We start from the raw sequence: 26,879 nt of genomic DNA, 5'->3' as shown, positions 1-26,879 counted from the left end.
CTGTGACCCTGAATTCTGAACATTATATCTCAATGTAGCAAAATTTTCTGCAGCCCAGAATGGAAGAGATGATTGGAGAAGAGGGATTGGGGGCGTGTGGTTCCAACAGGATGGGGTTACAGCTTACATGGGGCTATACCCCTATAGTATAAACCCCTAGTATAATATAAATATACTAGTATTATATAGTATAATATAAACCCATATAAACTATATTCTATAGTGTTAACCATAGGGGTATAGTTAACACTATACCCCTATAGTATATGTGAATGAGCTGTACAGAGCTCCAGAAATTGTCTCCCAACAGTGTGTTTCTCCTAATGGCCTCCATCTTGAGAACATCATTTCCAAAACTTAATGATTATTAAATGTTATATACTGCTAATTTAGAAAATAAAAAAACTTTTTTTCTCTATATACCCCCATTACTTTTTTATAACTCGTCAAAACTGCATAATCGGTTCTGCCACACTCTTTATTTGCAGCATACATTTTTCTCCACATTTGTATCATAAAGGAATGTTTTCATGAAAGCATATGTTCTTTTCATTCACATTTAGTATTTGTAAAAACATAGCATTGACAAGAAAAAGAAGGTTTTTGGTTTTGTGTGATTCTGAGAAAATCATTGATCTAATTATTCCCGATTTGGACTATGGATTCGATTTAGATAAGTGTGACTGTACATTATCTTATAAGTTTGTGTATGGTAGTTAGTTGTGTTCATTTATGTTATGTAATATATTTTTTTTTTTATCTGATTAAAAACACTGGTCAACAAAATTTAATTTTTTGTTTGTTAAATGAGAGTGAATGGCTGATTCTTATAGTTTTTTTTATGCTGATTTCATATATCTTGGTAGATTTTTTCTATCAGGCTCAGTTTTTTGTAATTGAAATTTCTTTTAAAACAAAAAATATATGGTGAACGGAATATGACAATATATTACATACATTTTGTACTCACTTTAAATCTATTTCTTTTGGATTTTTTGCTGTAATTTGCTGTTGGTAGATCCCTCTTCAGATTCCAACAGTAGTCAGCTAACATTTTAGGGTTCCATTTTCCCTCGTATCATATTTCCATTGTAGATATCTCCTGGTGAAAGCATTCTCCATGTTCATCACTGATAGTGCTGAGACTGTTAGAAAAATCCAAATGTGAATATAAGAAATGGATTATGAGTGACTACACCCAAGTTCTTTGTAATTTTGAAGGAGTTCAGTCACAAGTTCCCCGTAGTTGCTGGTCTTATGGTTTTCAAGGAAATTGTTTACCACACTTTGAAATGATTTCCATGCAGCAACCTCCAAGTCATCCAAACATTCTTCAAACACCGAATCACTCATTAGTTTCAACAAATATATCTTCCTTTAATTTAACACCACTTATGTTAGGGAATTTGTTTTTTAGAAACTGAAGCTCTGCACCTTTACAATCCATTGCTTTAACAACATTTTTGATTAAACCTAGCTTAATGTGTAGTGGTGGAAGATAAACTTTTTCTGGTTTTACTAATGTCTAAGTTAACATCATTCTTCTCTCCTACAGTTAGTACCTCTCTCTTTGACCACTGCTGTTTTATGTAATGGTTTTTCCTATCCCTGCTGTTTTATGTAATGATTTTTCCTATCCCTGCTGTTCCACTTGCACAAAAAGCAACAGAACTTAATGTATCCAAGTTACAGTCCAAGTAAAAGCGCTATTACTTTCAGATCTCCACAAATATGCCATAAATATTTTTTATACTGATCCTGCTCAATACAAGTTTCATATTTTCATAAAACTCCTTCATGTGAACAGTGTATGTTAATGGTATTGATGGTTATTTATTTCCAGTGTGAAGTAGAACAGCTTTCAAACGAAGCTTTGACAAGTCAATAAAAAGTCGCCATTCAGAAAGCACTTATTTTCATGTTTGTTGTAAAAGACATCCTTTCAGTCTTGATGCCAATATTTCTGCTTGATTCTTTGGTAAATTTACATCGCGAACCAGATCATTTAATTCTGGCTGATTAATTAAATGGAGTTCAGTATATCTATTTTCTAAAAAGTTTAGATCTCTTTCTTCATCGCCTGATAAGTCAGTACAAGATTCGACATTTTCATCTTCATCTAAGTTCCATGTTTCTGGTGGTACTGGAATTGAAAGCTCTTGGCTATGTGGCGCTGGCCACACGGCAGAGGGAATATCAGGGTATTTAACCATACGTCTAGGTTTAGCTGTTATCCCAGATACCTTTATTACACAAAGGTAAATAGTCTGTGGTATGATCCTTCAGTTCTCTTCAAACCATTGGAATTGCAAATGACATGTGACGAGATCCATTTAGCCAACCAGTCAACAGTTTTACACAAGAAGCACAGCAAATATGAGGAGCCCAAGATTTGTCCTGATCACCTAATTTACATCCAAAATATAATTCATATGACTTTTTTATCAGTTGAATTATATTTTGTTTCTGAGAGTTCAATGTTACCTCACCACATGTAGCAGAAATTGTAGTGCAACTGTGAGGTATTGTTAATACATTACAATTACTAATATTGTTTAAAAAGAAACATTATAAACATGCTAATTTAATAAACATACACTTACCTTACTGAACAACATATACCAATAAATATGAAAGCCAGCTAGAAGACTGAATGTTAGACACATGAGAACTCGCACTTGAATCAGAATTAAAAATATTTCCTTAGTCTGCACAACAGTTTATAAGTAAATATAATGACAGAAATAATTAATGAGTGGATGATATGTTTATAGTAAGATGCAAATAGAAAGAATGAGTCACATTCTTGTTCATTTTAATTAGTTTGCAAGTAGTAAACATGATGACTAATGGCTAACAAATCAATGTGAAAACAATTAAGGGATTGTAATAAATAAACAAAAGCTGTTTAGTTAATAAATAATATAATAAAGTACATTCAAAAAATGCTATGCTTATGGATGGAGTTCATGCATGATACTACTTGAAAATAAGAATGGTAGTTATAAAAAAACTAAGACTGGTAGAAGAATTCTGGTTTCATATTTGAAATCAGAATGAAAAATACTATAAGAATTGGTTATTCACTCTCATTTAACAAAATCATTGTTGATCAGTGTAATTGCTTGATTCTTATGATATTCTGTCTTAGACTTCTTCTGTTCATGTTGTTTATGTAGCTGTAGTTTGTGCATCCGAACAAATTGGATTGCTACAATGTATTGTTAATTAGAACCCAAAAATTGAGTGATGGCCGGATGTTAAGGAGTCATTAGTGTCAAAATATTGCTGGCCTAGTTTGGGTTCAAACTACAGAGCATTAATCCTTTGCATTTAATATTCCATTATATAATTCATAAATTAAATAAACTAATGTAATTATTATTTTTTTAAATTGTATTTAAAGGAAAGTGTATAAGTGAAATAAACTGTATAATCTAGTAATTCAATAAAACTGTTTTGATCTTAAATAAAGTATGTGTGAACTTAACAGATGTTTCATGTTGTGGTAAAAATGTTAAACAGAAAATTGTGTCTCCTTGTAATTTGATAATTTTACAACACTAAACACATTAGGAATAGAATCTTGAAAAGAGAAAATAATGTGTAGTAGTAAATCAGTTCCATAGATCATTATGCTTGATATTACTTATTTTGGTTCATGTATTCTAAAGGATAATTTTTTGTGGTTTAATTCATTACTACTTGTATGATAAATGTGTCTCTCATAAAAAGAAATTATGGTAACTGTATTTATGTTAGTCTGCAGTTACTAGATTGAATGAGTAATACAATAACTATGGAAAATTAAGAAATCCTACTTAATATTATAATAAGGGCTTCAATACTTCTGAGTACTGATCCCATCATTTGACAGGATTTTAAAACTCATAAAGAATGTAGAATCTGATTTTTTACATAATTTCATATGTTGTATTTATATCTATTATAAAGGATAAATTGATGGTATATAATTTATCTGATTCTATTTGTGCAAGAATTATCTGCAGTATAGTAAACATGCTTATGAGCTGGCCTATTATCTCATTTCAGATTAAAAACATCACAGTTTTCATCTGCTTTCATTGATATAATAGACTAATTTCATTTGACTGTAATTAGTATTAATATCAATGCCGACTTTCTCAACTCAAGTACACATAATATAAGTTTAAATCTTATTTATGATACATTTCTTGACATTCTGTTTCAGAGAAAGGTTTTTGCATGCGAGGAGATTTGTGTCCTTATGATCATGGATCAGACCCTGTAGTCTTAGAAGATGTTGCGCTACCACAAGTTTTGTCATATCAAACGAATAATTTAGCGCCACTACCACCACCTGGCACTGAACTTTTGGTACCGCAGGATTGTATACGTCCACCTGTTAATTTGTCTGTCCCACCAAATAATCTGCCTGCTGTTATGTCGCAGATGATTAGGCCTCCATTGATTAGACCTCAAACAAACTCTGGTAAGTTCATATTTAAATTGGCAGTATTTTCTAGGTAATGAAACTTAGGAATGTAATTTAAGGACATAATTTTACAGGAATTTCAGTTTGTAATTCATCTGAAAATATTCTTAATTGACTGAAAATAATCTGTGAACCTATGTGTTAGTTGTCATTCACAAACAAATTCATTGATAGTTTTGCATCTTAGTAAGTTATCTCTTTCATTTTTGTTGCTGTTCCATTATTTCCTTTTAACCCTACTATACCTGTTTTCTCAGCCCTCATATTCCTGCCTATCTGGATCTTTTTACTGTAAATTATTTCTTGTAACATAGTACTTTCTCTTGTAAGTTCCATTAATTCCTTTTCTTTATATCCAACTAATTGAGCTTTTCCAGTGGAACAACTACTTCTGTTTCGGGCTACTAAGGATTGTTCTTGATGTACAGTTAAGGTTACACAGGTGTGTTGGGTTTGTTTTAGATATGGTAGTAGGTTTTTTAATATGAGGTATTGAACATTTTCATTTTGTTACTTGTATTTTCAGCTGAATATAACCCTGATGCCCCCAGTATGGAACCAAGAATGTGGGGTCGTCCTCAATTTAGAGCTCCTTGTAAGTACAGTTCTGTTTTTATATTATTTTTATGTTATTTAAAAATTTGGTTGATGTATTAATATTGTTAAGATAACTTTAAAACAATAACCTGGCTTCTTTAACCATCACAAAAATTATGGTTTGTGGCTGTGGAAGTTTTTATTCAAGTAATTACTGTATTTTACTTATTAGTATGTCAGTTTAGACAAAATAAGAACTACTGTAAAATTAATTACACCTTTTTATAAGCTTCATGAGGTTCTTCATGTAGGTTTATTTGTTATGAGTATGTGATTGCTAACTGTCATAATGAACATCAGCTAAGAATTTTAAGATTGGTATATATCTATATCTACATTTTTGCCGTTCTAAGTACTAATTTAACAGTTGCAATAAAATTATTTAGAATTTATTTTAAAGTGTTATACGTTGTCGATGACAATGATTGGATCAAAATAAACATGTCGTACTGTGTATGCCAGCACCAGTATTATTTTAAACCAGACTGTTGTTCTGGGTTTGGTAGTGACAGCGAAATTATTATTTGTCAAAATTCTGTTAAAATTTATGTTTATGGTAATGTACATGATGAGTTAGTAAAAGTTCATTATATTGTGGATGTCTCTAATTAGAGATTTGCTTTATATACTTTTTGTCTATTTTGAATAGGATTATTTACTTATATGTGATTAAGAGTAGATATTCATTTAAAGCTGTTATGTTTATTTCTTCTTCTTCATTGAATCTGACTTGATGAGTTTCACTGAACATTCTCTAATTTTCTCAATTCCTTGTGTATTTTTCTAATTCTTTTTCATTTTCTCCTTTCCTTCATTTTTCTCTGCATGATCCTTTACTGAAAAGGCTTTTTGCATAAGATATTCCTCAATCAAGACGTTTATTTTCTGCATAAGATATTCCTCAATCAAGATGTTTTCTTCTTCTTTCTCATTTTCATTAAATTCTGCTACTGTGTTATTTTTTAATTCTTTTCATTTTGTCTCCATTCCATCTCCTTCAGTCCTCTCTCCTGCCACATTTCAAAACTATCAAACTACTTTTTCTTTTTGGTGGTAGTCCATGACACAGATCCACATGGTAGCATATTTCCCATTAATCATTTGGAAAACCTTTCCTCAGTTCAGTTGAAATCCTTCTTGGTATCAGCAATCTTTATCTTTCCTGAAGTTCTTTTCTTAAAAAATATTCTTCCTCGATAGTCACCAGACTTTGCAAATATTTAAATGACTGTACCTGTTCTGTAAGCTTTTCTTGCAGAAATATATTAATGGAGTATTCTTTCTTATCAATTTTCAACTCTTGAATTTCCTGTGCTTATCTTTATTTTGAACTCTTCTCTTTCTTACAATACATCATGAATTGCAGCTCTTCCTCTTATGCTACTGACACCATTTCATTGTCTGCAAACAATTATTTTTATTCTTTGTCTTCCAGCTGCAGCCCCTTAGTAAGTGATAGTATTTTTATTTCTCCTCTTCCATCATTTCCCGCTCTAACTACTTTTTTTGTCTCGCATACAATTCTTTTATTAAGCCTCTATCCTTTCAATTTATACCAGTGTCTTTTAAACATTGAACAGCATACTCCAGTCCACTCTGTCAGTAGTTTCTCTCAGACACACATATATATATATATATTCCTTCTTGCTCTTAGCAATCTTTTTGTCAGCATCTTCAGATCTGAAATTACCACTTGAGCCTCTTTCCCATTCTAAAGATGAATTAGTGTTCTCCACATTCTCATCTATTTTTCAGCCTCTTCAGCTGATTATTACTCATTAATTCCTTAACTGGGTCGGTTAAAATTTTAAAGCATTATTCTTTGTAATGTTTTAAATGGATCTTCCAAATTATAAATTCTTAACTATCAATATCTTTCAGTTTTTCAACTTTTCATTGAGACATATCTCCACAGTTGCTTCTCTGACAACATAGTATGTTTGTTGCAACTTTGTTGCAACAATATTATAATTTAAATTTTATAGTGAACTTACAACAGGTTTTTTTTAATTTTATTTATTATTCTTACAGGTATTTTTAGCTGGAAAAATACCATAAATTGGTAAAAAAATCTGTGAATTGGTCTTCTCCCACATTCTCATCTATTTTTCAGCCACTTCAGCAGATTATTACTCATGAATTCCTTAACTGGGATGGTTTAAATTTTTTTTACCAATTTATGGTTTTTCTTTTTTAGCAAGTATATTGTAAATTAATAATAAAAATGTAATTTAGGAGTAATAATTATATTGTAAAAATTTTTAGTCACTATCAATGCTTAAACTGAAAAACAACTAAAGAATTTTTGGATTTTTATTATTTTATGTTGTAAAACTTTCTTTTTTTTTATGTATTAGCCTGTCTTGGCCTGTGTTTGTTTTTCATATATTCGAGTTATTATTATATGTAAATTTTATTTTAGTAATTCGATCTTCTGCTGTGAGGAGTACCATGAGAGGTGGGATTGCTCTTGGAGCTGGCCCTTATCCGAATTATATGCCACATCATCAGCGAGAATTAATAAATGTACCTGTTGAAGATGATAATTCTTCTTACAAACGACCAAATGATTTTGTACAGAATGACGTAAGTAGGGAAAGTCAAACATGTTCTGTAATATTAGCATTATTATAAATTTTAGTTGTGCATATTATATGTGTTAATATGATGTGGGTCATCCAAGAATGAAAGGATTTTTAATTCTATTTTGTTTTATGTTTAGTCATTTTAGGAAGAATAGGCTTATTTATGTATTCTTCAAAGTGGAATACCAGTTTTTTATTGACTTTTTAATATCATTTCACTGTCATTTTTTAAGCTTTGTGATGCTAAGAAATTTTTCACATATAATTTAGTTAAATTCTAACTGTAAGGAGGATATTTAAGAATGTATCATTAGAACTTTAAGATAAATAATTAAATATATATTTTTTATTAGTAGTATTAGATGTTATTTTGGGATCATATTTCATAAATTCCATAAGTAAAGTACTGTAACACTACAAAAAAAATTCGCTGCAAATGTTGATGTGCTATTGGTAGTGAGGTTTTAACAGAAAACGAATGAGCTTTTTTTCTTTTTTAAACTGTGTTCATAAATCCTCTTTATAAGTTATCTTTTATCTATAATCATAAGTAATTTTTCGATTAATAAGGGCGTTTTTATAATTAATCCTTCAAAACAACATTATCCTCTTCATAGTAGTTTAGAAGCTATACACTGAAGATGTCCCTCCCAATATTCTTTGGAGAACAAGTGTTTAAGTGAGATTTGTTTCAGGTGGTAAGTCATGAATTTCAATTTGGTAAAAATTTACCAGACTGAAAATTCAAAGAGTGTATAGAGCTGTGGAACCACTGCATGCCCTTCCTGGTCAAAAATTTCACGACTGATTGTGCCATGTGATAAGGAATTCTACTTCACCTCCTCATGAAATATCCAGTTGTTAGTATTGCGTAGGGGCAACATGAAGAACACTTTCATAAGCCTTTCAAGGACCATACAATAGTAGTTTTGATGGATAGTTTGTCCGTCTTTATAATAGTTCGAATTTTATATCTCTAATTTTTTTTAACTTTTTTGGGACAGTGCCCCCTCAGTAAAGTTAGATCACAATTTTTTTTTTATTGTGTTTCCTGTCTTGACAGACAACAAAGGTGTTCATAATTTTTATGCTAGAGGCTTCCTTCTATTTTCATAAAAGTATTGCAGGAGGCTAAACCCTCTTGAATATTGTAACCTTTTGTTCTTGGGATTGTGCCCATTGTTGTGGGTTAATTTATAAGCTTTACTTTTCCTTTTCATTTTCGTTTATGTTTAACAAAATAGTTTCATTTTTCCAGTCCAATGCTTCACTTGAAAAAATTCATTCACTTATCACTTCATTTATTATTGTCGCTTAAAAAAAAAATTATTTACTTCTAAGTAGTTTCAATCTAAATTCTAATTTATCTCTCCATTTTTCCGACTGTAAATAATGGAGTGTCAGCAATTTTTTTTTAATTTGCTTGTTCAACAAAAGAAAAAGCAAAGGAGGAAGGAGAAACTGGCAAAAAAGTTTAGTTTTTAACAATTTTAACTTTTTTTTATTATTGGACAAAATATAAAAATACTAGAAGAGATAAGTAATGATTTTCCTTTTTTTATTTATTCAGGTTACCAATGTTAATAACACAGCAACAAAGCCACGTCGTACGAACTTTGATTTTGCACGATTAGGTGGTGGACGCCGTGGAGGTTTAATGGGTTCCAAAGTTACCGGTGTTCATAGTATACCACAAGATAACTGCTCCTTAGAACTTAAGAAAATCCCACAAGGAGTTAATAATATAACTCATCTTAATAATCATTTTGCAAAGTTTGGCAAAATTGTTAACATACAGGTAAGTTTTTTATTTAATAATTAAATGATTTCTAAATACTTTATAATGTTGTTCTTACATTTTTATAAAAAATAATCTTTCATATTTTTGTTATTAAAAGGCATGTCCTCTGCATTAGAAATTCTTATTAGTATTTATTTTGATTTGGTAGATGGCTTTTTTAATTTTTTTAATGGAAAATCTTTTTCTAGGTTTGTTTTGAAGGAGACCCAGAAGCTGCATTGATTACATTTTCTAGCCATGCTGAAGCAAATGCAGCTTACAAGAGTACAGAAGCTGTGCTTAATAATCGTTTTATCAAAGTTTTCTGGCATAACATTGAGGTATTATCATTTTTTTCTCATTTTGATTTTAATTCTTTTTAAAATCTGAGTGTTTTTCGTCTGTAAAACTTGAATCAACAGTTGTGATCATTAGCTGCTAATAAATCTTACTAACATGGAGTGAAACTGCACCTACTGTTGTTTAATTGCAGTGATCTATGGGACCAATTTATTAAACATGGCTTTAGTCAATGGAATTTTACTTTACTTTCACACCCTTCAGTTTCCAGGATCTTTCTACCTGAGAAATTATATATGTTTAGCCATAAAGTTGTACGGGTAGAGTCTGTTGTCTTACTCAGACTCAAAAAATTGTGTTAACTAGCTTTGGCATGTAAATTTTACGTTTATTGCTGCAATTATATGATGTTAAACTTATATAAAAGATAAAAAAAAATCTTGAGCAATTTGACAAAACAGATTGTTGTAGAATGTAAAGTCTATTTTATTTATTGCCATCAAATTATAAATTGACATGACATTTTATGGCATGAGTAAAGGTTAAATTAGCACCAGTCTTATCTTTTCCTTCTGGTTACTGGTTTCAAGTTTTGAACTGTATTTCATAAACTATATTAAACACAAACTGTAATTTTCATGATTCTTAATATCACCCCACGTTCTCATCAAATATACTATTATGTTTGTTGATAGAACGTGATTTTGTGAAATTTCAAAATGTAAATACAAAAGTCTAAGCATATATATTATAGTAGTTCAGGAAATATTAACCGATATGCAAATCCTGAATTGGTCTCTGGACAGAATGGTAATAAAAATAAGAAAGTTGATAGTTTTATTTTTAGAAAGAATATTTGTTCAACTTTATGGGATTCACTGTTGTTGAGTCATAATTCGTATGAGGTTATTTGTTTACTGACTATGAGCAATATAAATTCCATTATTTTCAATTTATTATGAGTGTTATATGAAAGAAATTTTTTCATCTGTTTAGTGAGTCGAGATCCCTGTGACATCATAACTATCTCAGCATATTTTATTTTTATTTAGTTGTTTGTTTGTATGATAATTTTATTAAAACATTTTTAAAAATCAGCTCTTGTGTTAATGTTTAACCCTTACGGCCTCAAGCCTATTTTGTAAGTACTAGTTAAAAGCCTCAAGCATGTTTTTCAGAAAAAGTAGATGTTTAGTAGAAATGCCACAGAAATAACAATATACACGATAAAATTATGAAAAAAATTGTAATTATTCAGTAAACTATGTAGATTGTGGTGCTGTGATCCAAAATGGTGTTACACCCTTGATTAATTATTTAAAAAATAAAATTCAACTTTTTTTCATTTAAAAAAAAATATAAACTGAATTTGTTCTTTATTTGAAAAAAATCCTTGCTATTTATATCTAATCTATCACTGTTTCTAAAAACTGAACTTATTTGTGAACAAAATAAAAAAAATTTCACTTAAAAATTCATATTATTTACAGTTATTGAAATTTTTGTATTACCATTTTTTTTTTAGCTTTTATGTTTTGAAATTTTAAAATAATTCTAAAATGGCTGAAAACATTTTACCAAACCAAGGGGTTGCCTGTGATGATACTGTACTCCAGTAACTCTTAAGAGTAGGTTTTCTAATTATCCCCATATTCAGTATGCAAGTTATAAAACCTTTCATTTCAGAAATAGTAATATTTTTCCATTTTCGGTATGGTTCAGACAGCCTATCTCTATTTGCATTTAAATATTGATTGGCTGATCTATTGGTTTCTTTCACCATCAGTTCAAATAAATTAAGTGTAAATAATAAACAAAAATAAATTATAGGTGTGGAACCTGGATTAGGCATATGTTTTGGGCCTGGGAGTTCCAAAAATTGATGTGGAAGAGGGACATTATCTTCCGGTTCAATGATGTTTCTGTATGCCTCATCTTCTTCTGAATCCCCATCAGTATCACTTGTGATTAATTCATCATCTTCTTCAGCCCCACTGTCACTAAATAATTCGAAATCGCTATCAGAATCATCAACAAAAAAGTTATTAATTTCTGCATTGGTAAGACGTCTACTAGGCCTGGACATTGTAGAAAAAAAAACACCGAACTAACAAATAAATCTGAATATTTTACGGATCACAGTAACTAACACTATAATTGAAACTCTAATTCCATAAAATAATATTATAATACCTATAAAAAATCCCTTATAAACGCATGGAGTAACCAAAACATAACCATGAATGCACGGAACAAACTTCTGTTTACATCAGAGATTATCGGAATTTTGAAATCGATTATTCTCTAAAATACGTATCGTAAAATGAAAACAACCTACACTATCGATATCTACGAATTGTAAGCTTTAAGAAAAGATACTATATGAGCGATCTAGTAGTAACGTAAAGAATTATATGAACATAAAAACTACATACCGATATATCGTACGGGTGAGACTTTTAGCACAAGCACTCATGTACGATATATTGTTACCTTGAGGCTTTAAGGGTTAAAATTTAAAGGTTCTAACCAACATTTTGTTGCTTATAAGAATTGCCTTATCGTCATGGTTGATATATTACTTAGAAATATTACCACAGAGTAAAACTGAATAATGAAGTAGTTCCTAGATTTTCTTCTTTCTGCTCATAATCTCTGGATTGCAGGCAGAGTGGGTGCCTGTCACTCAGAGGACCCTTGAGATATCCACTGGAATAGTCATTATGTCCTCAGTGTGAGCCGATGAGGATCAGCTACTTGTAAACCTGCCTAGGCATTCTGTTTTCTGTCTTGCTTTATGATAAGCCTAGCAGCTAAAGATCCATACCTGGTTTTACATGATTAATGCAAGTCATTATTCTGGTAGCTTTTATTTATAGGAGGAAAGGTTTCTACCCTGAATCATAGACCTAGTACCTATTGCCAGGGTATTAGTACCAATATTTGTTTATCAGATTGTATTATTTTTTGTTTAAAGTTAAATCAGGCTGGTCGATAACTTTATATACATTCATAACATTATAATTCTAAATAATGGTAATTCAAGACTTAAAATTGTTCATTTATTGAGGTTTGATATATATATATATATTTAAAATTTTGTCTTTTAATGTTTATAGGGAAAACAAGAGAATGTTCCTCCAAGGAGACCATCCGTTAAAGAGAGATTAGGTGCTCCAGTAACTACCCCATCACCTACTAAAGTACTGAACACCCTACAACCGAGTGCTGTACAAACAAAAGAAGAAAAACAACCTTCAAGTGACAAGGTAAAGTCAGAAAGTTATTTGTTTTTTAGTTGGTCTAGGATATTGTATGATAATGTAACTTGAATTTAATTATTCTTCTGTGTTTTATTGAAAATGATTTATCAGATTTTTAACTACAGTTTTTTTTAAATATTTCAGTTACTTTTCTGCCGTTAAAACTTTCCATCACATTACATTCATAATAATTTTAATATTTTGAGTCTGAATGTTTAAATATCTCTCTACGTTTAAGTATGATGGTGTTTTAATGCAGAATACATTAAATTCATTGTGAAAATCAGCTCTAAAGTATTTTAACAACGTACCATGTAACAGCTGTTTACCTAAAATTAGTAAACTAATTTTAATTTTTTACTACAATATACACTGGCTATTATTTTTTATGGTTTCTTTGCAACATTTTTATTTTTAATCGAATGCCAGAATATTTAAAGTTTACTTATCATGCTACATTCTATATAACAATTTTTGTTCTGACAAAAATTCTAGGGTTTGTCATTATGTGTTAATGAGTTGCTGTTCCCCTGAAGAACAAAACTGTGTCTTTATTCATTGCTTTGTTCATTGACAGTTACAAATTTGTAAAATGTAAGATTGTTATTTCAGATTTTCATATATATGGTACCTGGCGATTAAATATACAGATTTGTATTGTAATGAAAGGGAAATATAATTCTAGAAGTTATGAAATTTCCTCCACAGATTGAAGATTTTTATGCAGCATTATGACTTATTCATAATGTTCTTAAATATAACAAAAAAATTATTATATTATTGTTATACAAATTAACCATTAATTTTATGTAACTGTTAAGTTTTTTAAAGTTACTTTACTGATTTCCTAGTTTTATGTGTAGTTTACTGTAATAGTCATTATCAGCAAAGAAAAAAGTTGTAAACAAAATAGCTTCATGATCTACTTGGAAAATATCTTCTGAATAGTATTCATTAGAATGCTAGATGATGCAAAAAGAAAATAAAAATTGTAACTCAAATAATTAAATTATACAATAATTTGTGTATCAGAATTTCCTTAGCAATTTTTAAATCTTCATTTTTTACTAAATAATTGTTCTCTTTAACTACCAGAATTTGATTTTTTATTTGAGATCTGTTTGATATGAAAGTTTATTAATATTTTGTCAGCCTTACATAAATAACAACCATTCATGTTTACAGTACTAAAGTATTGTCATGGCTGCGTTTGATTTTTGTAGCGTAACAATTTATTAGTTGAAATGTTTAAGTCTTTTCATTAATATTTGTGTAATTTACTGAACATAAACTGTTGTATTAATGATTTTTTTTTTTAAAGTGAATTAGTTAATAACTGTTTGCTTTCTTATTACATTGAAATAATGAGCCATATTTGTAAATATTAAATTATAGTGTCAGTTTTAAACACTTTTTTCAACTATACAGAAAGAATTGTGCTGTACTGTTAATCGAAAATGTTATAAAACTATTAAAAAAAATATATATAAAAATATTAAACTAGATGTGCATTTCAATTATTAAACGGTCATCAACTAATAGGAATTAGTAAATAATATATGAATAAAAATTAAATCTTAAAATAAATAAAAGAAAATTTAGCATGGCCCCCTTATTCTCTGACAACTGGTACCATTTTTGTTAATAGTGTTCATCTTAAAAAAAAAAAAAAAGAAAAGAAAAAGTAATCGCGTCAAATACATAAGATCAATAAGCAAACTACCAAAATACATATTGACAAAAGAGCAACCCAAGAGTATACAAATTTAACTGCTGTTATTGCATTCGACAGACTGGATGCCCATTAAGTCGATAGGTACAAGGAACACATTGGCACCACATATGTCAGAAGAATCAGTTTTTTAAGCCACAACAAAGACATTAACAAAATGAAATTATTAACAAAAAACATTAATGAAACAGAACATAACCTAAAAATTTTATTATAGCGCAAAAGGCCTAGATATCAGTTCCTTAAAAGATTTGAAATGTATAACACGCATGACAAAAACATCATATTATGATGTTATGATGATATTAATCAAAACATAGATCAAATGTATTGGTCAGTTACATAATTAAAGAGTTTTTTAACTTTTTTATGATGGGCAGTATTACAACACCTTCACTGAAAAAGGTACTGCTAATTAGTTCCAAAATGTTCTTTGGAAGAAATAATTTTATTATTTTGAAAGTGATACTAATTTGATACTTATATCAGTTTTAAAATTTTTTTTGTTGTTTTCAGTTTTTTAAGGGAGCTTATCGATGTAATTTCAGTCTAATGTTCTCACTATTATTTATTAATCTATGAATATAGATCAACATTCATTATATATGCTCTCCATACATGGAAAGCTATTTCACATGATAACAATTAAAAAAAAATGAGTAATGTTGGATACCGTAATTATAGATTTGATAGCATATCATGTAGGCAACCTGTCATACGTCACAGGTCACCTCAGTAACATGATATGTAGGAAATGATTTGTACTAAGATCTTTGGTTCAGTTTCTGGCTTGACTTTGGGGTTTTTTTCATTCTGTGGTCATCTCATTATGAACGAGTAGAGGAAAAAAGTAAAATAACTAAATTTAAAAAAAAATTATCCTACCACTTACATGAGAGTAGTGAAAAAATTAAAATAAGACACCAGGAATATAATTAGCCACGTTGAACTAGAAGCTGTCAATGTTTTAGCCCAAAAAATAATTCATGTTCAGCTCATGAGTTTCATAAAATTGATACATTATAAAAATTGTAATAAGGTGCATGATAGACTAGATGGTAAATTTTAATACTGTTTCAGGCATAATAATGGAATAAGTGGGCAAACATCCTTGTGGGATGCTTCCAGCATTTTATATCCTACCTTAATGTCATACTGCACTCTAAATAACAAAAGGTGAAGCTTGGATTTAAACTGTGTGGTTCATCAGTAAAGATGCTAAAAAATTTTGTACTTTTTTAAAGCTTATTTTCTGAATTTATTTACACACAATATTACACGTTAAATTATTTAGAATCTAGTTTCTAAATAAATTTTATAAAGTGTACGTGAATAAATTTATAAAAGAAAACAAGGAATATGTATACTCATAAACCTTGAAGTAAACAGTAGCAGGAATTAGATTGATGGGAAGCTTATTTCATCAGTAGAGGTGCAGAAACTTCATTATCTTCTAATTACCATTTAGAATTTCAACTTTAATTTTTTTAAATTTAAAAAAAAAATTATTTTTGTGATTGAATATTTTCATTTTCATTTTTTGATTTGATATTAAGTATTTTCACGAAAAATAAGAAAGGGCATTAAAACCTACTCTCTTACTTAATTTGTTTTGTTCCATGAGTGGGAATATCGCAATGGTTGGTCAAAGGTACATGTCTAAATTAAGATAAGTTTTATCTCCCCAACCTATATAAGAGAGATGCATTAGGTCATGATGGTGGATGATCTGAGTTTGAGGTTTCAGTGATTTAGATGTTGTTAACCTAAATTTATACTTTCTACGGGGATCACTTAAAATTATAACAGTTTGAATTTTTTACTCCTATTCTAAAAAAAAGAAATTGTTAAAAATACTCATTTTAAAATGATTTTGTAAGTATCTTTATTCATCATGTAATTTTTTTCCTCATTTAGTTTTTTTATATATATATATATTATTTTATTTTAAAATAATATATATATATATAATATATATAATTATTTTTGAAATTAATCTTTGTAAGATTCATATTATTCCTCTGTTCTGTTAAATTATATTTTTAATTCTATTATCATAAACCACCTTGTACACACAATTGAGATAAGACATTTCGTACATTAATTTTATCATGATAATACTTTTATGGGTTGCTGTATCCTCAGTCATGATTGAATTTATTTTATTAAATTCCACATTTAATAAAAATTTAACAATATACTGTGTCATTAAAATAAGATCATGCCCATGTGTAATGTTCATTACAGTACTGTAATATTATAATGAAATCTACATATTAATTTATTATATGAGTGCTACTATCTGTTGCTGTTTTTATAAGAAAGTCAATTCCTCAAATGTCTAATGGTTTATTAACTTGAAATTTTGTTTGTATTTACATATGCAATATTTTTTTAATAGAGTGCAGCAAAACCCATTAAGCAGTTTTGAGGATTTATAAAAAAGTAATTGGGGTATATAAAGAAAAAATGTTTTTATTTTCTAAATTAGCAGCACATACCATTTAATAATAATTAAGTTTTGAAAATAATGTCCTCAAAATGGTAATTGTTAGTAGCAACCACTATTGGACGACAATCTCTGAAGCTTTATATACAGCTCATTCACACATATTGCGGGGTATAGTGTTAACTTCTTCAATAATCCACTCCCTAAGCTCTGGTAGGTTGTGAGGGAAACATTTAAACACCTTTTCCTTCAGATATCCCCAAAGAAAGAAATCACAAATTCTCAAATCAAGTGACTTCACAGGCCACCCCACATCACCCATCAGAGAGACCAGACGTCCGGGAAAGTTTCTCTTAAAACATTGAGTGAATTTCGGGCTGGTGAACTGTAGCTCCATCCTGTTGGAACTAACAGTCCCACAATCCCTCTTCTTCAACAATCTCTTACATTGTGGGCTGCAGAAAATTCCTCTACATTGAGACATAACATTCAGAATTAACAGTCACACCGTCCTCAAAGAAATATAGGCCTATCATGCCAAATTGTGATACAGCATACCACACTGTTAGTTCAGGGTTTAGAGGAATGTAGCGGTCTTTCATGAATAATTTTGGGGTTATTTTCAGGCTAGCAGTGGAAATTTTGCTTATTCACAGCTCCTCTGAGGTGAAAATGTTTCTCATCACTACTGAAGAAAGCTGCCTCAGGAGTGATCTGTGCAAGCATTTATTCACACAGATTTTGGCGGTTGGCGTAGTCCGCTGGACTCAATTCTTGAAACTTTTTAAAACTCATATTGAAATGCAAAATCCTCCTCAAACTGCAGTCTAACATCCCCAATGCAACAGCATACCTCCGAACAAAACATCTCAACAATTACTCAATGGCTGCTCTCACCAGCTGCAAATTTCTGGTATTCTGATGGACCTACTTCGTCTATGTGTATCTCTTCGTAGTGTGCTACCAAGTTCTTCCAACTCCCAAACCCAGGACCAAATTGTGTTCGCATTAGGAACGGCATTGTTGCGCAGAGTGTTGAACCGTCACAAAAAAGCTCTTTGTGTCACAATCACAGATCAATTGTTTTGAAAACACATGCGCACACCAAAACCACGATGTGCTCTGGTCCAAATCATGTTGGCTAGTGAAATGGAGTCACCGATGAAACAGAAGGAGACCACATGCACCTGCCTACCCCTACTATTGCCCGAGCATTGACTCCTCCTAACCACTTTGTCAGTTCTGCCACATCCTGTATATATTTAATTTTTTGTCATTGTATTAATTTCCAATATTTCTAAATTTGTGTCAATATCAGAAATATATTGTTTGTTAGATGGTCTGTCATATTACATAAACTTAATTTATTATTTTTATAATGTCTATAATGCTCAAGAAATTTAGTTTTAAAGAATATATTTGTTTTTCCTATATAAATACCGTACAATCATTACATTTAATTTTATTAATTCCACACAGATTGTTTTCTTTTCCTTATCATTTTATTTTTTTTGTTTTTTTAAATATTTTGTTATGTTGTTATTAGGTTTGTATGCTGGTTTAAATATTTCTTTATTGTAAATTTTAAAGAAATTTTCTTTATTGTAAAATAAAGAAAATCAGACGGGTATTTGAGGGAGACACTCTTATAATTATAAACGGCAACAGATACCATCACTCATATAACAGATTAATATGTAGATTTCATTATAATATTACAGTATTGTAATGAACATTACACCATGTGCATGGTCTTATTTTAGTGACACAGTATATTGTTGATTTTTAATATTTTTATTTTAATGTACAATTTAATAAAATGGATTCAATCATGACAGAATGCAGGATCCTGAAAAAGTACTGCCATGATAAAATTAAGGTAAGAAATGCCTTATCTCAATTGTCTGTACTAGATGATTTATGTTATAGAATTAAAAAAATATGTAGGTATAAGTATATTTTAAATTCTATTAATATAAATCACTTAGTACAGAATATTGAGATATGTCATATCTTTCCTTAATTTTACCGTGAAAGTACTTTTGTGGATCCCACATCTTCAGTCATGATAGAGATTTAATTAAACTGTATATTAAAAATTTAAAGAATGTCACCCTCAAACACTGTCTGATGGTTCATCAGATTGAAATTTTGTTTATGTGTGTATATATATATATATATATATATATATATATATATATATATATATATATATACTATTTTTGTAATATATTTCTTTTTTGTCATCTTTATTAATTAAATGAAATATGTTAGAAAAATATTACTTATATAAATACAAACAGAACTTTCATTTTATAAACCAACGGACAGTCTTATAAAAACTGCAATACATAGCAGTACTCATATAATAGATTAATACACAATTTTCTTTATTTTAATATTTTTTATTTTTAATATTCAGCAGTTTAATTAAATATTTTAATCATGACTGAGAATGCTGATTCTGCAAAAGTACTTTCATGATAAAATTAAGGTAAGATATATCTTATCTCAGTATTCTGTACTAAGTGGTTTAGATTAACAGAATTTAAAATATAATTTAACAGTTCACTTATATAATCTTAAAAATAATTTATAAAAAAAAAAACAAATATATGTATAAGAAAATGAATTATATAAGTTTCTTTACACACACACACACACACACACACACACACACACACACACACACACACACACACTTTTGTGTGTTTTCTTCCATATCTTGTGATGATGATTTTTTTTAGCAGTTGAAATGACCATCTGATTTTAGATTTTAAGTAAGAATTTTGAAAATGGTTTTTGTACATAATTTTATTTTCAAATTATAATCATTTTGTCCAAAGAACGATCTAATTTTCTTGAAGATTGATACTTTAAAGAAGAAAAAAATATCAGTACTTATAGTTAATCTCCTGTATGAAGATCATAATGAGCTTATGGCCCTGCTGTCCTTAGGTAAAGCCACTCAGTTATAGGTGTGATGTGTGCTTAATTTGGTATCTATTTTGACTTGCAGAATTAACTCGAAAATATAGTGAAAGGTACATGCATCAATTTTATTCACAGAATTGAGGAACATAAGTCTATTTAGCAGTAGTTAATACTATTATTTATGAAATAAATATTTTCTATATTTATGCATAACATCTCATTTTATTAGAAATCATAGCACTAACTGAAATTTTCATGGTGTAAAAATGACATTGGAAAGCATGTATGTAGCAGTTTTTTTTGTTTTTTTTTATATAGGCCTTATAGTTTAAGTACATCTTTAAAAAAACATTAAAAAATAAATAATAATTATAACTATAAAGAAAAATGGTAACTGTATGCCAAAGTGTTTTTATGTTAAAAATTAATTTTTAATGGTAATCATTGAAGCTAAATTACTTAGGTGTTTACTGAGTGAAGGTTCCAGTATCTGAGCCAACCTACCTTCTATTACATGGTTAAAAAGAAATTATAAAGAGGGGTTTATCCTCATATATATGTGTGTGCGCGCACGCGCGCGCATGTGTGGATATATAAATATCCACACTTTTTCTTTAAGACATTTTATACATTTTTTTCTTCTGGTAGTTTAATGTGTTCAGATTATAATTAATATTTTCTAGAATTGATTGTGTTAAAAGTAATATTTTAATATTATCAGTTGGTCATAAAATACATTAAAAAAAGAAATAGAACACAAAAAATGGGGCTGTTTCAGGTACTGGATGGAAAAAACATCAGTCGGCCTTACACAAAGGTAAACATCCATTCATGAGCGTTAATATTAATTATATTTATTTCTCCTTTTATATATATATATATATATTAGTTTCATTTTGTTAAATTTTCTGTTAATCTTTAATAGTCTTTTATGTTATAATAGAATGCCATTTATTTTGTAGTTAAATTAGGTTTTGAGTGCTTTTCTTTTATTGTTGTGTTTTACTGAGTTGCCTTTAAGTGTTGGTTTTTTCTTAAGCAGATTAACAACCAATTAAATTTAAACTTAAATTTACATACTTCTTTTATTCCTTTTTTTATTATTCTTGAAATCCTTACTGATTGATTTATTTTCTAAGTTTTCTGTTATTTAGGAATTGTATCATAACTCTAAAGTTAATTTCTGAAATTTTAGTTCCAAGGAATGTCAACATTCTTTTCTTGTAGCTATTTGATAATCTTTATTGGGTGGGAGCTTAATTTATGGGGAATCCCTGCAGGCGGCTCAAATTTATCAGTATGGAATTTTATTGAGTTTATTATCATGCTCAATATATTTTATATTGTGAAATTTAAATCTAATGAATATTCATATTTATATATACTTTTATTTTTAAGCAGAAGATAGTGATTTCAACATTCATTACTGTAAAAGAAGCAACCATTTTTTTTATTCTTTTTGTGACCAAGTACCTGGTTTTCTTATCTGTTATTAAGTCCCAGATAAAATATTTAATTTAAACTGTCTTGTCGCGATTACATATTTGACCCCTTATATATTCATATATTGCTTTCCACTTAGAGCTAACTGTTTAATAGTGTAGCATGATTTCCAATTATTTTAAAATAGCACAAAACTTTATTATTATCACTTATGTTACTAATGATAATATCTGCCTTCTGTACAATAAACAGATAAACTTTTCTCAGAAACTTTTTTTATGAAGAAATCAAAACATCATACATTTATGAACTCTCATAAGGTAATTTACAAAGTATAATTCTCAAGGTAATTCATCTTTATATACTCTCACTTTATTAGATAAATCTCTGATAACAGTATTGTATAAAATAATCTTAATGATCTTAAAAATTGTCTCATTTTTTTTGAAAATATTATTTTCATTACGTTATTTTAAACTGTATTTTTGGTTAAATATGTTTAAATAATTGTTTTACTTTTTCAAAAATGATATTTTTGTGAAACATTTCATGTAATGTAACATAAATCTTTTATGATTTTTTATGGATGAGAGTGAAATTTAGAGAAAATCCACAGGTTTTGCAACTGTTCTGAAAATATAAAGCAGATAAGTGTTTGCTCATGATAATTAGTGTATATTTCACAAGATCACATGGAAATACTGTTTAGTAATGAGTGGTACATTATAATATTTCACAGATTTTTAAATATTACAAACCTAGTTTTTATTGTAATTCTCTATTTTATTTTATATTGTATTTTTAAAAACAGTTATTGCTTATTTCACTTACTAGAAATTATATTGTGATTGAAAACTTGCATACAGCTGTATATATTTTGATAACACTGCCTCTGCAAAATGTTATCACTAAATATTTTGGTTATTGTGATATAATTCCTTTACAATCATTAAACTTATAAGCAAACATTTCAAAATCTGTGTAATTTCTGAATAAAATACATATATGTATTATATATATATATATATATATGACTGTATTGATATTAGATACTTTATATATCAAAGTGGGTTGAAAATGATAATAGAAGAATATTACTCTGTTTTGTCCCACAAAGGTTAATAATTATTGTGCTTTGTGTTAGTGAATTTTTATCTTTATTTTAATGCTGCTTTGTAATTTTTACTCAACGTATGTACTTATATGATATATCGGGTATTTGAAAAACACAAACGTGAAATTGTGAATGTCATTTATAAATTTAATTAAAGTTACTGATTTAATATTTACTTGACATATTTCTTGTTCAAGGTGACTAAAGCTTGACTATATTTCATATCACAATTATTGTTGATTTTAGTTATGTATTTTGTTTTTTAAATAATAAATAAGGTCTATATAATTTTTAATATAATAGTATTATTAACCACCAGAAACAATATAATAAAATAAGGTTTACCATATGTACTTTATAAATATATAATATAGAACTGGTTTCAAAGATATCCAAATATATTCTTTTACAAATTGTTTATATTAAAAATTAATATCATTTTTAAAAAGATTTGCACTATGATTTACAAACTGTAAAATTTCATAATCAATAGATTCAAAAACAGAACTTCAAACGAAAATTCACGTGAAATATGTAACATTAAATGTGACCATTGTAATAATAAAGGTCCGACAGGGAAACAGAATGGTTTTATAATTAAACTAAGCCATTTTTAAATTGTCATAGATTTTATGTATATACATAAAATACTTTTAAAAAAGTATATACATAAAATCTATGACAATTATGACAAAGATGCCATTTATGCCTACTTATAGTATCTTTCTTAAAAATTAGATCATCATTTACTCAGATTTTTTCAGTTCAGCAAGTTCAGTTATTGAATTTTGCCAGTTTTCTTTTAATGAAAACCTTACTTTTGAGGTACCCTAGAAGGAATAATCAGAAATGGACAGATCTGCTAGTCAAGTAGGCCATAAAATGTCATTACATTAGTAGATGATATGCACAAGAAACGTTTTACATATGATATTAAATTCATTCCTGTGTGCATGATCTCATGGTTTTGTTGAAACCACATACCACACCTGCATCAGTGCCATGCTTAACATGCTCCAGAATGAGGAAATCCTGCAGCAATTGGATTGTATATAGAACAATGAGTTCTTCACAGTCAATGATACTAACTTAGAAATAAGATTCTGTTGTAGCAGAGGTTTTTAGCACACAACGCGAGACAATTATATGACCATAATGAAGAAGATATTTTTTAAGCAGATACAGACTTTTGATTGCCTACTGGTAAAAATTTGCATATACCAGCAAGTGAAGGTACACCACACCACTCATAATCATCACTGTTTTATCCATCCACAATATCAGAACTTTTTCAGTAATTTTTTTTAGTTATTTTAATCATTTCCAGTTAATTGCTGAATAATCATGTTTTTAAGAATGGAAATGCAAATACAATGAAAAATTCATTGAACAAATCGATCAGAAATTCCTAACATATCATCAGGCAAGAAGGAAGTATGGCATAGCCTTCTGACACAAGCTTGTCTGACATTCTCATTAATCTGTGGTGTGCAAACTGAACATACCATGCAACCGGTTTTGTTATCAAACCAATTGTCCTGAAGTTCTTTACCCTTGCAAGATTGCCTTCGGAGAGAGAACTTTAAACATAATGAATTTTTAACCGTCTAAACAACGAAGTTAAGATTTTTAAAAAACATCTTAATAGAGAAAAAATATGCTGCTCATCCTACTGCCCCAATGGAACTGAAATGGCAAGAACAGGCTGTTACTGGTCATATACATAACCCCATCCTGTCACACAAGACATGTATGTGAAACAAATCTTTTAAATCCAGATAAAAAGAACTTAACTCCATACTATTTAATTAAGATAGCTAAGAAACTTGCAGTGTGGTAGAACACTTAAAAAAGATTGCATGCTACAAAAATATTTTAGATAATATGTGTAAAAGATTACAATATTTAAAACATTTGTATTTCTGGACTTAAAATAGAATAAAAGTAACTTAATGAGCTGGCATTTAGAATTTGAAGTCGATAATCTCCTTAAGCTGACAATATTGATAACACAACTTTTATTGTTCTTTAGTAAGAACAGACTTTAATCTGAAAATACAGTAAATTTTATTTATATTAGTGTATTTTGCAATTATGTACACTTTTTAAATTTGTTTTAAAGATATAAAATAGTTTTTAGTTTGTTTGTAAGGCTATTATGCGTAAAAACACTCTTACATTAATGGAATTAAAATTAAGTCTAATAAAATTTATACTTTATTATTCTATTTTTGATAATTAATATTATCAAAATATATACTATAATTAATATATAAATTTTGAAACATATTTATACCCTTGTTTTCATAAATTCAACCATACTACCACTTGAGCATTAGAAAATTGTTAGAACACTCACCAGGCACAGTCAGTTAAAGCACAATATTTGGATTACCATTTGATGAGAATTATTAATCAAAATTATTCTATGTCGATCCGGCACCTATAAAAAAATAAATATTATATCATGAACATGACCTATAATAGTCATATAGTCCTATAATAAAGTCAATTAATATTTTAAAACTACCATTTTAAACAATTGTAGTGTATGTAATAACTTATAGAAGCTGATGATGTTTGTATTTCCTTGTAAGTGCTAAAACTGATTATTTGATGAGTTTTCTTGTAATTCAGTTACTATATTAGATGCTCTTTTGACTGTAAATTATTATTTTATTAGATCTTAGTACGATTTGTCATTATATGCCCAGAATGCTCATCTTGTAGTTACTTTTATCATTTTTTCCTCCTATGTATACTTTGCTTGCTGGTTTGCCCTGTAATGCTGTAGTGAAAGAATTCTTTCCGTTTTGTTAAGCAGTTATACTTCTTGATTTAACTACAGAAGAACTGATACAATTAACGATTATGCCAAACATTGTTACTGTAAAATAAATCAAACCATTTTGTTGAAAAATAAATGTTAACTGCTTAGTTTAACTACTGTATAATATGATTGTAGTTGATTTTTTTCTCTATTTACCGAGGGAGTATTATTTAGAAAAAAAACATAAACCTTAAATGTTTGTATTAGGTGGTGTACTCAGGGAATAACCTTACAAAAACTATGTACATCCCAACTGCTTTGAAGAAATCTGAAAATCTGCAAATTACAGCAATATTATCCCAAGAAAAAAAACCGGTAGGTATCATGTTGTAAATGTGTCTGGTTCATTTGTCATTTTTAGTTATGTACATGGGCATGCAAATGTTAAATCCAATGCACATTTAATAAAGTATATGTATTTATTTTATCACAGTGTTTTTTCTGACACTCTTTTTTAGTTAAAAAATAGTAATCTTGATTATATTTGTTATGTGTTGTGTTCACTTAAGAATTGTTTTCTTTTTTTTTTAGAATTTTAATATTAGAATTATTGATTTATGGGCCGCATTACAGTTACTTCTGTGTACTGTTATCATTCTTTTTCTAAGTTAGTTATTATTTTTGTAATTTTTCTATTTGTTAATGCAGATTTTGTTTATATTTTGTGCTTACTGTTATATTTGTGTATGTATGATGGTAATACATAATTTTGTATGATTGGCTCAAAAAACTATATTATTCATTTAATGCACTATCTGATCAGTAAAAAAGTACAATTACATAAATTCAAGAATGAGAAAATCCTTGTTTTTGTACTAAAATGACTGCAAATATGCTAAGTTTTTCGTAGTTAATAATTTTTAATAATGTGCAAATTTTATAGATTTGAAATATTAGTAATTAAAAGTCCATCTTTCTACTAAAGTATAATTAAAAAAACACTTGATGCCTTGATCATGAGTATAAGACATTTAAAAATTATCAAAATATATAATAATGGTAAATATTTGTGTTAAATGTTCAAGCATCTAGAGACTTTATTTCAGGCTCTACACAATTTGGAAAAATCACTTCTTTTTTTAAATCTTGATTGCAAAATTATTGTGCAAAAAACTGTCAGACTGATTTTATTGAAATTTGGCATGTTGCTTTATCATATCAAAAAGTTTTTTGAGGCAAAATCTGAAGGTCCTATTTATAATATAAGTACTCAAAAATCCCCAAAAAATCTTATTTTTCCCCCCCATTTTTTGATAGTTATTGCTATTTTTGCTTCAATAATAACGTATTTTTTGATTTGCAACCAATATATTGTGTGTAAAATTTAATAACAAAACTTTTTTCCTTTCTCAATCTTTTCACTAAAATGAACAGC

The 26,879-nt window shown here is 28.6% G+C and overlaps 1 protein-coding gene across 4 annotated transcripts in view; it reads left to right on the top strand.

Annotated features, from left to right (window-relative positions):
* swm (Zinc finger protein swm) overlaps window positions 1-26,879 on the top strand; it is a 108,068-nt gene that overhangs the window by 45,523 nt on the left and 35,666 nt on the right. For 2 of the 4 annotated variants that reach the window (XM_075363688.1, XM_075363689.1), the window contains exons 9-16: window positions 4,214-4,474; window positions 5,004-5,072; window positions 7,497-7,660; window positions 9,230-9,457; window positions 9,649-9,780; window positions 12,859-13,008; window positions 20,896-20,934; window positions 25,712-25,819. In XM_075363688.1, coding sequence (XP_075219803.1) covers window positions 4,214-4,474; window positions 5,004-5,072; window positions 7,497-7,660; window positions 9,230-9,457; window positions 9,649-9,780; window positions 12,859-13,008; window positions 20,896-20,934; window positions 25,712-25,819 — 1,151 coding nt within the window. The remainder of the gene's footprint in view (window positions 1-4,213; window positions 4,475-5,003; window positions 5,073-7,496; window positions 7,661-9,229; window positions 9,458-9,648; window positions 9,781-12,858; window positions 13,009-20,895; window positions 20,935-25,711; window positions 25,820-26,879) is intronic. The other 2 variants (XM_075363692.1, XM_075363693.1) reach the window with 2 other exon arrangements.

Source organism: Lycorma delicatula, chromosome 4 (assembly GCF_047948215.1).
Source record: "Lycorma delicatula isolate Av1 chromosome 4, ASM4794821v1, whole genome shotgun sequence".
NCBI classification, from domain to species: Eukaryota; Metazoa; Arthropoda; class Insecta; order Hemiptera; family Fulgoridae; genus Lycorma; species Lycorma delicatula.
The sequence above is the reverse complement of the archived record's forward strand: the minus strand, read 5'-3'. Positions and strand labels throughout refer to the sequence as shown.